At 39.0% G+C, this 15195-nt stretch overlaps 1 protein-coding gene across 1 annotated transcript in view; it reads left to right on the top strand.

The window, feature by feature from the left end:
* Nucleotides 1-15195, top strand: part of supt3h (SPT3 homolog, SAGA and STAGA complex component) — a 72535-nt gene that overhangs the window by 41036 nt on the left and 16304 nt on the right. Inside the window, exons 3-6 of the mRNA XM_030768244.1 lie at nt 5380-5466; nt 5889-5982; nt 8495-8634; nt 14323-14398. Of these exons, the coding sequence (XP_030624104.1) occupies nt 5380-5466; nt 5889-5982; nt 8495-8634; nt 14323-14398 (397 nt within the window). The remainder of the gene's footprint in view (nt 1-5379; nt 5467-5888; nt 5983-8494; nt 8635-14322; nt 14399-15195) is intronic.

Raw genomic sequence — 15195 nt, 5'->3', positions numbered from 1 at the left:
GTCTCGTTCTGAGCCTGTTTGAAACTTCAACAGCTCATTGCTTACAGTTAAAGGTTAAATAAAATAGAAAATCCAGAGGGTCCTTTTGAAAATGGCAGTGGATGTCACAATCTTTTCTGGCCTTTTCTTACAAGAGGTTATTTATTTTTAATATTAGAGGCACATGGGTAAAATTAGTCAATGTTTCAGGCGTTTTAGCATCAAACGGTTGGCAACAACACCTTTGGGGGGTTGTAGAGTGGTAACTGTCAGTGCTTGTGAGGCAATTTATGTTTTGTACACAGTGCCTTTGGAACAGCAGGTGCATTGTTTGAACACACTGAGCAGAAATCTGTCTGTCAGTGTTTTTGAGAGCAGCAAAGCAGTTCTTGTACTTTTGCTTTTAGTCTCTTTATATCTTATTGATACTGGAATAAAGGGGAAACATTTGTTTTATTTACCAAACTGCATGACTCTCAGGGACTTTCAGTCTCAGAAAACACTGATAATGTCTCCAGGCAAACATCATCATTAAACCGCAAAAGACAAGCAAAACATTTAGTCTGTGCAAACGCTCTTGGGAATTCCTGTTCTCATGATAGCGATTATGATTTGGTGTTTTTACTTTTAAGTGTTTACAGCAAGTGCTCGCACCACAATTCCTTACTCATTTCCTAAGCTGCACAGATCAACAGAGTATATAGTCTGTGATTTAACTAAGACCTTATCTAAAATGATATATCATTAAGCCAAGCAGGTTTTCTAAACTTAGCCAATGGTGCGTCGGAGACAATGCATACTGGGCTGTAGCAGAACACCAGACAATGTAATCAAGTTTTTAAAAAAAAAAAACTAGATTTTGGGTTTTAGGTGATTTACCAGTCAGTGAGGTTACTTACTCATGTAACCTTAAATATATCTGTCTAAGAATTGAGGCCTGAGACCATGAAGTGCCTTTGTTTTCTCCCCTTTCAAAGGAAATGGTGTAATTGATCTTTACAAGGACGCTATGACTGGAATAGTCCCTTGTCTTCCTGTTACCTTTTCCAGTGTAATCAAATAATGGATTACATTTCAGAATGGTGCGGTAGCAGCAGAGAGGAAATTGTGCACAGCAGCTTTGTTTATTTGACTTCTGCCATGCTATTGCATGAAAGCCCGTCCTTTTTCCACCTTCACTGTAACGAGACATGAACCAGCTTGCCTAGGCCAGTGGTGCTTGGAAACGTGTTGTAATTAAAATTGATCCCTGTAATTAGAGCACAAGGCTAGTGAGATCTCACCCAAGGCCCAGAGACCTGCTCTCTGTGCAGACTGGATCTGATGTTTCATTGTGCTGGATAGAAATCTGTGCGTTTCATCTGAGAGAGGCGTATGTTTCTGTTCCTCGGTGAGCAGTAATCTAGATGATCTCTTTTCTGTTAATTAAACATCCAGCCTGTTTTGGTGTGCGACAGGTGTTTCTTTCAATATTGTTAAATTCAAATCTTTACATATGAAGAATTAAACATATTTTATTTAATCTCTGAGCGCAGAGAGCGTATTGGGAACTTGTTAGAAAAAATATTGTGGGTGATCATTGTTAGTGCTTTCTTGTCCGTATTCCAGCTTGGACTAGTTTAATCACTTAAAACCACACACTGCAATATCAAAATGGAGAAAAGCACGCATTATATAAACGCCTCAGAGCTCTGATAGCTGAAGCATCCCAGAAATGGTAAAACAGTCCTTCAGTGCTGAAATAAACCATCAACAGAGTCTGGCTGCACGGCTCCTGAGAACAGTCACAGTGATCCCTCTGTTCAGAGAGAGACTCTGACCCAGCCCTCATGGAAAACTCAAAGCAGCAGCATTCAGCGTCAACTCTCAGAAATCTGCTTTGATCAATGTGTAAAATTAGAGCAATTACTAAAATTAATCTGATATTTTGCAGGGTGACATTTAAAGCCAGGGAATTCTAATAGTTCCCTGTAAATGGTTGGAAAGATGAAATGTGTGAAGTCAGTTTTTTAGACTATTAAGTGTTAAAACCTGGTTCATCTCTCTTTTTTTCCATACGTCATCGAGGCAGTCTGTGGGACAGGTAACTTTTCTTCTTTTATGACCACTAAAATCATGAGACTGTTGTGTTGCCAGGGTGTTTTGAAAGAGATGTCTCTTACACAAATGGCTATGTGCCTGTTCTTTGACTCTGTCTGAATACAGTATTGCAATGGAAACACTTTAAATGAAATAATGCAGTTTTCAAATCCATCGATAAAAAGTTTTTGCCTTAAAACTATACCCCTTAAGGTTCAGTCAGTTTCTTACATATTTTTAAAGTGAACCCTCATCTATTCAGCGTCCTCAGATTATTTTGATATTAACCCAAAGCTTATAAGCTTTATGTATACCTTATTCGGAGGAAGACTAAAAACGTAATTTCCAGGTCAGTATATTCAACATTTCATTCATTACATATAAATTTAAGATACTTTGTTTCAGTTTTTATATCATGTCCTTGTCAGTTTCCTTGATGACATGCTTCTAACCTGTCTTGCGTATTTTTGTTTTCCTGATTTTTTTTGTTTGTTTGTTTGTTTTGTTTTTGTTTTTGTTTTTTTACGTTGAATGTAACAAAGGCAGATGTCATCCATTTGCAGGATTCTTGAGTATTTTGGCCTAAGTCAGTGTGGTGAATGCAGGATGAGATGTACACTTAAAGCCATTTTTGTCTATTAAAAACCATTCCCCCCATTAAACGGAGAGGCAGACATGGCGGGCAGTCTGTCGGCCTTGGGGCAATGCCAGACCAAAGAGATCTAAATGGAGCTCTGCTTCCCCGTGCCTTTTTAAATGCTATCCCTGTTGCTGTGTGTGGGGCCTGGTCTGCCCTCCAAAACTCATGCTGAGATGTACATTTGCAGGCAAACATATTTATGACCAGAGAATGTTGACAGACCCCTAAGAATTACTTGTATGTATTTCTGGATTTGGTTGGTCTGCCAAGACGACTGATTAAATGTTGCTTTTTATGAAGATTCTCATCGGTTGCATTTAGGAATGGAATTAGTCAGAGGTATTAATACATCTGCCATCTCTGCATTTGGACAGAGAGAGCTGTATTCAGAGGAATGAGTGGTATGTTTCACTTTTGGAGCAGTATGACATTAGTTTGATGGTACACATGTTAGCAAACACAAATATAAACAAAACAAAAGCTAAACAAATAAAAACGCAGATGAAAATATTTGAATTGAAATACAAGTCTGTCATACTTTTCTGTCTTTTGCTTGTCTGATGTTCACATGAATTTGCGGGCATGCACATTTCGTTCATGTTAGATCAGTGGGACCGCTGTGAGGCAGGGCTCTGTAATTGGAGCTCTTGATGAAGTGTGATAGAGACCTACTTTAAGATAACATTTGTTGCTGCCAGAGCAATGCCGTGCATTGCTTGTCCTAAGGTGTTTGTGTGACTTGAGTACAATGCAGATGTTTCTAATCAGATTTGAAACTGACAAATGTTCATCAGGTGGAAGCAACAAGGCCAGCTATGTTAGTACAGGGCCGCTGTTCCTACATGTTTGCAAACCAATAGGGAATAAGGAAGAAAAGATTTCTTTCACGAGAAGACTTCCATCTCAACGGATGGCAATATCTCTTTTATCTGTTTTTGGATCACATATTATCACGGTCATTTACCTTTACCATGGGATATTTTGTATATAATCAAGTTATGCATAAAATCAGGTTTAAACTGATTTAAATGAGTGGTCTAGCTTGGACCTCTGTCATTTTTTTTTTTCTCTGCAGTGAGGTTAGAGTTAAAAATATCAGTAAGTCGACACTGCAGTCTTTACATAAGAAGTCCCTTAATTCCAGGGCACTCGTTTGATTGGCTGATTTACATGTGGACAGCTATCATTTTGTGAGGAAGGTGACAGTGATAGATGAGGTGTTTTTACTCTTTGGCAATAAAAAGAAATTTCAGTGCTTAACTGAAAGGGCATTCTTCATTCCCTCTTTTTCTGTCTGCCTCTCTGCTCGAGCTTGTAAAGATTGTTTCCATATGATTGCAACATCCCCGTGCCCCCCCTCCCCCCCCTTTTTTTACCGTAACCTAATAAAAATATGAATAAGGTCATTTTATTCTTTAAAATGCTTTTTGTAGTCTCTGGCTAACAGTAGTGTCTTAGTTGACAAACTTTGCACATTGCAGAAGATGGAAAATTTTGAAATTCTCTTTTAAATTTGTTAGCTTGCCACTCATGCACTGTCAATATATCATCTTTATAATTGCTTTTCCTTCTTTTTCCCTCTCTGTTTTGCGTAGATTTGTTTTTCTCCAGTGAGTGAGGGTGTCCCTCACTGACTCCTTCACTGAGTATTACATTGAGTATACAGTAATGAAGAATGTCAGCGTATTACGAATAACATTTTTATACACACTTCAGTAACAGGTGAAAACATTTCACAACCTTCTTTTGACTAATGCTGTGATTTTTTTTTGCTAAATGAGTTGAAAGCCTTCGAAACATATTTTGAATTTTATTTTTACAAGGCTTGGTTGGTTTTAATGTCTTAATGATGTGAATGTAGCGAGGAAACGGCCGGTCACCATTTAGTTATGCCCTCTCGTGGCCCGCTGGCATTTCCAACAGTGGTAACTTGATTGTCCCTGGAGGCTGTCGTTCCAATCACTCACTGAGCCTAACTGTGCTGAGCTTCATCGGGTCACCAGTTAATGAGCGGAAGAGGGCCTGTCTGTACAGTACTATTTCCTAGCCGGCTATTTGTGAACCAGTTTGTTTATGTTTACATAAAACACCTGAACACGTAAACCTGCAAGTTCAAGAGATCATGTCTAGCACTTTGAGAACAGACCATTCCTTGACCAGCTTTTTTTTTCTTTGTTTCACACTCTGTCTGGCCAGGGGTTATAGGCTTTTTTGGCCTGTAGGCTGCTATTTGTATAGATTGGAGATGTGGTATAACCTGGAATGTAGAGGACTGTTTTTGCGTGGATTGGAGATGTGGTATAACTTGAAATATCCCTCTTAGACAGTCTGTAATGATATGAGTAAAAGGAAGGCAGGATCAGATTATACCTTCAGACTTCACGGTGAATGGCACCAGCTAAGACATTTAAACTGTTATCAGAAGTGGCTCTCCATGATTATTACAGGCGTCAACAAAGTAGTAGTTTCTTGACTCAAAATATGCGCTCTCTTATCGGTCTGCTCAAGGTTTTTTAAACAACAGATGCTTTGGTCAGTTACCCAACATGCACTCTGTAGGAAATTTTTGACCAAACCAAACACATGGCATTGTGAATTTGCTGATTGCTGTAAGACTAAAGTCATATTTCAGTAATCAAATGAAACTTCTCCTTTTCTCCTCTTGCCTCTCCCATCTGCAGCTCCACCAAGCTGCTGAAGTGGCCCTTCTCAGAGGAGCCAGGGTCATCTCCCCTGAGGACATCATTTTCCTTATGAGGAAAGACAAGGTAAATACACCACGCGCATAAATGAGTCAGGACAGTATTTAACCACTGCCCTTTATGGACACAATCACTGATAGCGATGTATTGCACTCTCACTACAGGATTATGCATTTTTGTTGTATTTGAGTTTAAAGTGATGAAGTTCATGGAGTTAAAAGTTTATACTGTCACTGTTTGGACTGGTTTATATTTGTAAGATTCTACAGCCTGACACTGGACCTGGACCCTGAAATGCTCAGTGTCTGAGTTCTGTTCCAACAAATATTACTAGAAAAAGAAAAAAAAAACTTTCTCTGGTTTCTGCACTACTAAGAAAAGACAGAGAGCTTCTTCTAAGAACACAGAAACAGGATGGTCATTCTTTCTGTCTCTCCTTACTCTTCTGTCTTTTCTTGTGCCCCCCCCCCCCCCCCCCCCCCCCTTAGAAAAAATTGCGGAGGCTACTCAAGTACATGCAGTTCCGAGACTACAAGTCTAAGATTCTCAAAACCATAGATGACGATGATCCTCTGGATTCAGGTATTTTTTTTTTTGTTTTGTTTTGACTCTGAGTTATGAATGGGACATATTTTGAGGTGTTGTTCACGGTTTCACTAACTCATAGACTTTGAATGACTTTCTCCTCGCTGAGGGTCTTTAAGTCATCTTTTTACCCCTCAAATTGAATTTCACCGTTCAGTCAACCTTTTAAATGATGAAGGCATTCATAATGACTGGAGTCAGCCAAGGTAATTTTGTATGCCACAGTCAATCAGCAAGAGCCATTACCAAAATGCAGACGGAAGCTTAAGCATAGCTGTGCTTTCATAGTGTTCCACCAGGATTCAACCATCCTCATCAATATTATGGCAAAGTAGAGACAAGAGAGAAAAGTTATCCCCAAAAGAAGTTACATTAACATCTCACGGCATGATGAGTGTCATTTGGATGTTTTCTCCTCATCCGCAGTGTAACTTGAGAGATAGAAGCATGTTAAGCACAGCATTGAGAGCAAGCAGTCCCTCAGTCGATTGAAATGGAGTCTGCTTGTCTGTGTGCTGATATTCCACTTTCCCCCCCCCCTGTTTCCATGAACGGTTTAATGGTTTGCTCTGTTCAGTGTTTTACTGTACAGTATTTTGTTTTGAGCTCAAATTGACTTGAAAAGTTTGACGTTTCCCGTGACTGGTCTTTTTGATGTGCACGAGCAACCGATAGTGCTAGAAATATATGTAGAGATGAAAATTTAACTCTTAAAGAGCTTACATATTGTTCAAACGTAGCTCCGAATACGATATGGATGGAGCCTTTTTTTAAACTGGAGAAGAACTGGTGAATCTGGTTGAGTCCTGCGGACTGGGGAAAGTGAGATGGTTGTCCTCAGGGTGTGGTTTCTCTGGTGTGGTGTGTGTGTGCGGTGACACTGGTGGAGATGAAGCTGAAGAGTAGCTAAAGACAGTACACTTACCCTAACCACAGCGCCACCATGACCCTACAGCGTTTGCCACCACAGTCAGTCCGTCGGTAGAAAGATGAGTTCAAGAGCTTTGCGTCTTGCATTGTTGTTACCCTCAGCCTCTAAACAGTTGAAGTGACCCAATCCAAAGGAGAGATCATTGTTATATCTTTTTTTAAATACTTTTTTTTTAGAGCATCAATAGCATGGGTAGTTGTAGCAGAGGCATTTGTTTGGAAAGGCATTAAATAAATTACCCAAAGTTACAACATTTCTAGTATTTTGTCTTTGCCAACAGTAAATGTTTTCTTTGGGTTATTTTTTAGACGTATTGCATATATCCACAGCTAAGGATCAAATCTTACTTATGGTATATGTGATTACCCCAAAGGAAAAAAAAAAGTAAAATATAAAATGTAAAATACTCTCATGCACATTTGGTTTTTTTTTTGTTTTTTTGAAGCTTGCTGTCCTTGGATCAAAGATAATGTCTTTTTCCTCCTGTTTATTCTGTCAGATTTGAATGCACTGTTTCATCATTGCGTATTAGTGTTGTTTACTGTTCTCCCTAACCAAGATTTTCCAAACTCTTTTATTCGCATAAACACCCACTGCATCAAATGACAAATTTAGAAGTCATTAAAGCCAAAAATATAGGACTAATTACGTACATCAACATATTTGTATCTTTTCAAGGCAAGTTTACACAAAGTGGCATTATTTAACATTTTGATTGAATTGGCCCGTTTACATAGGAAGTCCACAATTACAGCTCTGTTCAAGGTTAAGCCATGCCAGCGCTGGGGAACTTGAGCCACATAAACTAGCTCTTATTAAGGTGTCATAAATTCTGTCTCCTTGATTAAACATTTTCTGAGGCTATTTATGTCATTTACAACCAGACATTACTTCACAGAAATACATTTAATCATTGTATTTCCTTTCATTTAATTAGCATGTTCCTTCTTTTTTATTTTCCGTGCTTCAGTGAGTCAATTACTGGTGATAGAAAATGAATGAGCACTATGTCAGGACAGAAGTACTAGAAATTATTAAATTGTATTAAGTGCGTTGTGACTAGTCATCAATTTCAAACACATTTTAACCAAGTCCTGGGGGTGAACAACAAAAAAATAGATTAGAAATGATAAAAATTTAAGATGTGATTATTTTTTCAGTCAAATATTTTGTTTCAGTTGTCTAAAGCTGTATGAATTGTTTAAATGATGCTTTGCAGTGGTTTTTGCAATCTCTCCTCTCTTTCCTGCTTACTCTCTCTCTCTAATTAAAAGTCATTAAGAACATTTAGCTGTAATTGAAAAGAAGCAAATTGCAGTAAATTCAAACAAACAAACAAATAACAGATATAATGACAGAGGCCTGTAAAGACTGCAGCTACTGTTGGGCCAGAGGTTGGTGTTAACTAAAATGACTGAACGTAGAGGAAGGAGATTGAACGGAGCCGTGGATTTTGCTTACTGCACACCCCATCACGACCCAGGTGTAAACAAGGCCAGCTGGCGTGCAGATGTGCTTAGAGGAGAGTCAGAAAAATGTTTGTCTCGTTCCCTCTCTCATGTGTCCACCCACTCACAGACAAATACAGCAGCAGCAGCAGTGTCAACAAAAGACAGAGGCTGGCACAAGACTTCCTGAGCTCTATCGACCAGACGGGGGAATTCATGGCCCTGCTGGATGAGGAGGAGGTGGATGAAGTCAAACAGGAGAGGATGGAGGTAGGTGGGAGGTGGAGCGCTGACAGCCCTCAAACCTACGCTCCAAACCCGCATGGTTTTCACTTACTCACAGCTACTGCACAGATGGACATTACCCTTTGCTTATGTGGTCAGTGAGGCAGAGAGAGAGAGAGAGAATGAGTGTGCAGGCATGTGTCTGAGTGTGTATGTGCGTATGTGTGTGTGCACTCTGTACTGACCCTACATGATTAGACTCTGTTTCTCCGCTCTGTTGTCCATTGGGAATACAATTTGCCTTCAATAAGGTGTTTAAACACTTCAAATCCATTTGCTAGCCACAGTAGCACCTGATAGCCTGCCTGGAATAGCAAATGTAGTCAAGTCCTTCAGTAGATCAATGGCTAGACCTGACAGCCCTTGTCAGGGAAAGCGTGAAGTAGATCTAACTTAAAATGTCTTCCAGCATGCTGCTAGTTATGTCTGTTTTTCTCTAAAACAGAAACCAGACACGTAAATGAAGCACTTAAATAAAGCTTAATAGGAACATTTTCAGCCATGAATTGTTGGAAATTATTATAAAGAAGTATAACACGTTTTCAGCCCTTCATAATGATGAATCACTTATTGCAAACCTCACACTGATAATCCACAAAAAAAAAGTTAGCAAAACTGGATTATGGTGATAGGGATTGGTGACCAGTATTCAACCTTTATATTTCCCCACTCTTCACTCCACCCTTGGCCCAGCAATATGCACTTGGTCTCCGAGGAATATGTATGAAAGTGTTCTATAACATCCTTTTGTCCTCTCTCTGCCAACTGAAATAAAGACTCGTAGCTGAAAGATGTAATTAAGGCAAGCAAGAACCGTGGACATGTTCGAAAAAACCATTTCGCTATGAGTCTTTATATGTCTCGTTTCAATTAAAACCAAGCCTCAGTCAATCTGGCTGTGGCCCAGAAAGCCTGTGGTTTCCCCCAAACTTTGTTCCTACTGAGTATTTTAATGGGTATGTTTTAGCTATCAGGACAATCTTTTGGGGATAAGGAACTATATCCTTGTGGGCCTCCCACTTTGCTCTGCTTGGGAAGCCCTCTGGAGGGGTTTTATGGCTTACCCACATTGCATCGCTACTTTATCTAGTGCCCTTTCTGCCTTCACTGTAAATGAACCAGCTTTTCAACAGATTGCCATGAACACAGCTTTGGATTTTAGTTCACCTTCGCGTTGAGCTTGTAAGGATCACATTCATGAAAACCGAATATTCCTTGCTCAGCACTGGTGTGGTACATTGCACCATAGTGACACACTGTAGAAATCACTTGACTCATTTAAAAATACCTATAAAATATTATCTGTCACGGAAGAATAATATACTTGCATGATCTGCGTTTATGTAAGTTCGTTTTTCAGTTCAGTATGAAATTCACCACTTTGTTCAATTGTTATTCATTTTTACCACTGCAGTGTCATTGTTCTGTGTTCTACTGGCAATCTAGTTTTTAAAACCGATTATAAATCTGACATGTACTCAAAAATAATACATGACTGGATTTCTACATTGGTCAACAAATGTTGGTCAGTGTCCAACTGGCTAAATGCAAGGTTGAACAGCCAGCATGGCTATGTTTCCAGGTCAGTGAGTTATAATTTTGCTGCTCTTTTTTATTTTTCTTGATCAGATGGGGAAAGCTTTTCTTTTGTCAGCTTTGTGAATTGTATTTCCCTAGGCAGACCATCAGTCTTGTCCCAGACACTCTAAGATCTCTTGACAATGTGTTATTTTCTTTACCACATTCAGATGGTAAAGTTTAAAAGTATCTTTGTCAAGTTGTGTGGGATCCACATAACTTTTCCGTAATATCGCAATGACAGCAGTCTCCTGAGAATGCTATTCTGGTACACTGAAATTGCAAATTCTCTCAAAAATCATAAATGTGGACAGGGAGAGATGTCTGTCCATGCTTCTCAGATGAAATTATTTTATGCAAGTACACCAGAAGTGCCTTTCCACCCCCCAGAATCTCTCCAAATGATTTCATTTTTCTTCATTGTATAAACTTGTGTGGAAAGAAGAGGTCAAAAAATTTAAAACACATTTAGTCCCTTGATCCCAAACACTCATTTTACAATTTCACACATCAAGAGCAGTGAGTATAAGAGCTCTGTGAATGATTCAGAAAGAACACCTCTCTATGTCTCACCCTCAACCAACATCAGAACAGTTATAAATAGAAGCAGGGAGATGTAACCCGCTTTAACTTGTCTTTGTTTACATAGTAAAATTACCTCTCGTGGTAGAAATTGCTTTCATCTCAGAGCAACAGTTAATATCTTAAAATAATTGGTTTAGGAAGATTATTGGAACTGTTTCTTTTGTTCCCTCTGAAAGCTTTAAGCTTATTACTGGAAAGTTTATGATATTATTTTGTGATCTCGTCCAAGCTGTCAGTAGCACTAAGTGTCTTATGCAGTTCTTTTCTCTTCAGAAGTGTTTAGATAAGCTTCATTGGAAACAGACCAAGTGGCCGGCAATCCCAGCATCGCAGCTCCTCCTCCAGTTCAACCAAACATCATTTCTAACTGTCAGAAAGACATAAAGATAATTTTATGATATTCTGTCATGGTTTTCGTTATGTTTTTAATGTTATTCAGTTTTTGTTTTTTTTTTTGTTTTTTTAGAAGTTGTCAAAATTGGAAGATTACATTTCAAGGTACTACTGAAATAATGGTGGTCTGGCTTGCAATTTTAATTATAAATATCTGAAAATATATTGAACTGGTTTTAAGGCCACCTAGCGTAATTCAAATAGATATTCAGAATATATTTGAATTTTCTGCTTGTGGCCTAAGATGGAATTCTTGAAGCTACCAGTAGTACAAATTGAGATTCAGACCACACTGGCAAGTAATGAAAGTTCTTTAAGGCCAAATCAAATATTTGCCAGTGTCCCCCTATATAGCCCTTGCTTCAGTTGTGGGCAAAATTTTGCCATTAGCAGGTGGGTCAAAGTTTTGATTTAATCAATGCCCAAATATAGTATTCAAATGTAAAAATCCCCCTGCCTCTCTTTTTCAGTCAATAAGCCACAGTCAAAACATTTCTCCTGTCTCTGGCTCTCCGGTTGATGAGAGTTATTTAAGTTCAGTGGCGGCTCCAGCCTCGTATCACTCTCAACCCAATTTGGAGGCAAACCCAGACACCAAGGCTGCTGCGAATTCCCCCTCTGCACAGCAAACGAAACCTCCCCCCTCAGCTCTTTAACGACACTAATAGAAATCACAGTTCCAGCGCCGTGTAGCAGAGAGCCAGGGGAGCCAGCACTCGGCATCATTAATATGTATTTTCAAAGATGGAATTTCCAACGACTGCCAGCTAACTAAATAAAAAGGCTCCGGTTGGTTTGGGTGGGCTGAAAGTGATCCAGCCAGCCTAGCACTGGGCACCATGCCCTGCTTCGCTTGTCAGACTGTCCCTGGGCCGGAGGTGGAGATAGAGTGTGATGCCTCCCTCCAGCGAACCCGGTTACCAAACCTCAGAGCAGCCGAGACATAGCACTCTCTGGGCTATTAAAAACATAAGCAGCATGCAGGTTTGAAAAGTCATAAACCGGGAGGCTGTTTTTTACGACACACAACCTCATAGAGGGAGCAAATTTACTGTTTTCTGAAGTCTACAAAGGTATGAAGTTTAGGCCAGCACTAGGAAATGTCTAATTACAGGTTCTGACCTGCAACTTAACACTTTCAGCAATAAATCTGAATGGAACCCATTCAGTTGCATTTCAACTCAATGCCCACCTCCCAATAGTACTCTTCTTGTCAGGGTATAGAGGACAGTGGACCAATGAACTACTCTGTATTCTACGCTGCTTGGGCATTGTATTTTCACTTTGATCTATTGTTACAGTGCAAATTCTCAATTTCGCACCAGGGCCTCTTGCCAGACTTGACATAACGAAAGACATTCTTGTAGAACAGCACACTTTAAACAATTGTTTGAGTATGTTCTTCAAACAGACATACATCAGAAAGGCCAAATTATTGTTAAACAATTTGAATACTGATTGTATAAATGCAGACTGTCTCTTTCTGGTAATGAAGTCTTTCATTTAATCTGATAGAGAACCTTCATGTCACGGAGATGTCTCAGCATGTCAGAGATGCGCCATTAGTCTGCTCAAGTACTCATTATAAATTCGTTTGAAGTTTGGAGTGTGCTATGTTTTTATTACCTAACAAGGTAAATTCTGTAACTGTCTGTTTTCTTTGTAATCTTCCAGCGCAGTAGAGAATAAGTGTTTCTAATTGAGATGAGCTGTAGTTTAGGCAGCTTTGATAGCTGTAGACATACTTTTACACAGTTTGGCTAATTGAGAGCGGAATCTGACTTTTCAAAATTTCATAGCAACCAATGCAGCTGTATATTGTGTGATAGACTGGAGGTAGGAGCGGTACATTTGGCTTAACAATGGGACATTATGTCACTAGACTGGTATTAGTACCTTTGAAGCGAATGAGGTCATTTTCACTTTGCTTAAAGTGCTTTTTGATTAGTTTGGATTTCATGCTTGATGTGCTTGATGCTTTTGTGTTTTAGAAGTACTTCATTGTTGTTCATACTCAGTCAAGCTGTATAAATTTGTTTTAATTCTAGAATAGCTATGAGCTTATGCCTGATAGCATTGTGATTTTGAATTAATTATAAATGTCCCTGTATAAGCTACGTTCTTGCCCTCGATAACTTTTTCTGTGTTTATGTGTTGTCAATGTTTTCGCAGTCTGCAATGTAAAAGGAACAGTAAGGGGAAAAAAAACATTTTTCACACGAAATAATCCTTATTGCCATGGTTGGTACCTGGTCAAGAACCGTGATCTTTTTCTCCTTGAGACCCATCAAAACTCTTATTTAGGGGCAACTTGATATCATGTCCCTCTTGTTTCAAACTTATTTGAAACTGAATAGTGCAAAATTGACATGACAGAGGGATAGTGGACAGTCTATTACTTATATAAAGCTGTTATGATTCAAGGGAGGTGTATTTTGTAATAATTTCTGACGTGTTGCAGTATTTTACAATATCCTTGACTTGACTGCAGTTAACACAGACAAAAAAAATCCTCAAAAAAGAAGACAATAAGAGGGTTCCATAGCCAAACTTGCATGTAAACTATGCTAGAGAAATGGCCAAATACCAGAATCATCAAAGCACAGAAATAATCCCCCAGTCTCTTTAAGTCAAATGAAGATTCAGTATCAAATGAGCCATAGCAGTCAGAATGAGGCTCATGAAAACTGTATGTTAACTGTCTATTATACATATGAATTTGTCTAATTTACCAAAATTTGCTCCTTATTGTCTGGAATCAGTGTTACTTAATGTCGTACATATAGTAAATATTATGTGCATGCACACACTTTAGGCAGTTTTGAATTATTTTTGTCAAAATTCTATAAATAATTAAATGTAGTTCATTATGGCATTTTTTAACCCAAGAGCAACATGAAAAAAGTTTAGCAACTGGTGTTGTAATGTTGCAAATGGATGCCTCATCTGGAAATGAGGCCAGCGGGTGGTCTCATCGGTCTCTGGGTGCTTGCGGGCCTGGATAAACATAGAACAATTGTAGTATTAAGGAAATGAGCAAAAACTCTAATCATATGTACTTTCTGTTTGTTTTGTTTAAAACTGTGATAATTCTTTGATACTTTTTGACTTTTTCAGAGACTTGAAAGACAAACAAGAACTATGGATGCAGCACAGTACAGCGAATTCTGTGAGAGCCGCCAGCTCAGCTTCTGTATGTACTACCCAGTCAATTTTCAAGCTTTAGACCCATCCTCATTCATTAATTTGTGTATAAAAATGTAATTATGTATACACATGCATGAATATGTTCTTATATGAAATTCAGAAGTCTGTTTTCATTAGAATAGGCTTTTGATTGGGGGGAGTTGCAAGTAAATCCCCCCAAAAATCAGATTGTGAATAGCAGCATTACTGGTTGGTTAATTTGGTACGTCTCAAGTTTACAGTAATTGTACACTCTAAGAACCATTTACATGACGAGTGCAACTGACTGTTAAGATCAACATTTCAGCCATAGAGAGGGTCTAAGTGGCCAGCTTTGGGGATGTGAACACACCCCCCAAACACACACCACTGGTTTATGAAGGCCACATTCCTACACTAATAACATGTTGACGGGCTTGAGGCATTAGGTTTAACCAACAAGCTTGTTCACTCACTGACACTTATCCGGGGGGCTCTGGGGCGTCTGATGACAATTCGTTGTAAATACACCAGTGTAGTCCTTGCTGCACCACTCAACCGCACCAGCTGCTAAGTGGGAACAAACATGCACTGGGATCAAGTCATTGATTTCGCTTGTTGAAAAATACATATTTATAAAACAGCCTCTATTAAAATCACATAGCGGAATGGCAGGCGTTTCATTTCAGTAACTCAGAGTTTTATTTTGTTTCTTTTGTTTCATGGTATTAAGCTCATAAAACTGGCATTCAGCAATGCCGCTTCTTTCAGTGCGGGGATTTATGTTTCAAGGATAGCTTAGGAGGTGATCCTATGATTTTCTGT

The sequence above is a fragment of the Chanos chanos genome, chromosome 1 (assembly GCF_902362185.1).
Source record: "Chanos chanos chromosome 1, fChaCha1.1, whole genome shotgun sequence".
Lineage (NCBI taxonomy): Eukaryota > Metazoa > Chordata > Actinopteri > Gonorynchiformes > Chanidae > Chanos > Chanos chanos.
The sequence above is the reverse complement of the archived record's forward strand: the minus strand, read 5'-3'. Positions and strand labels throughout refer to the sequence as shown.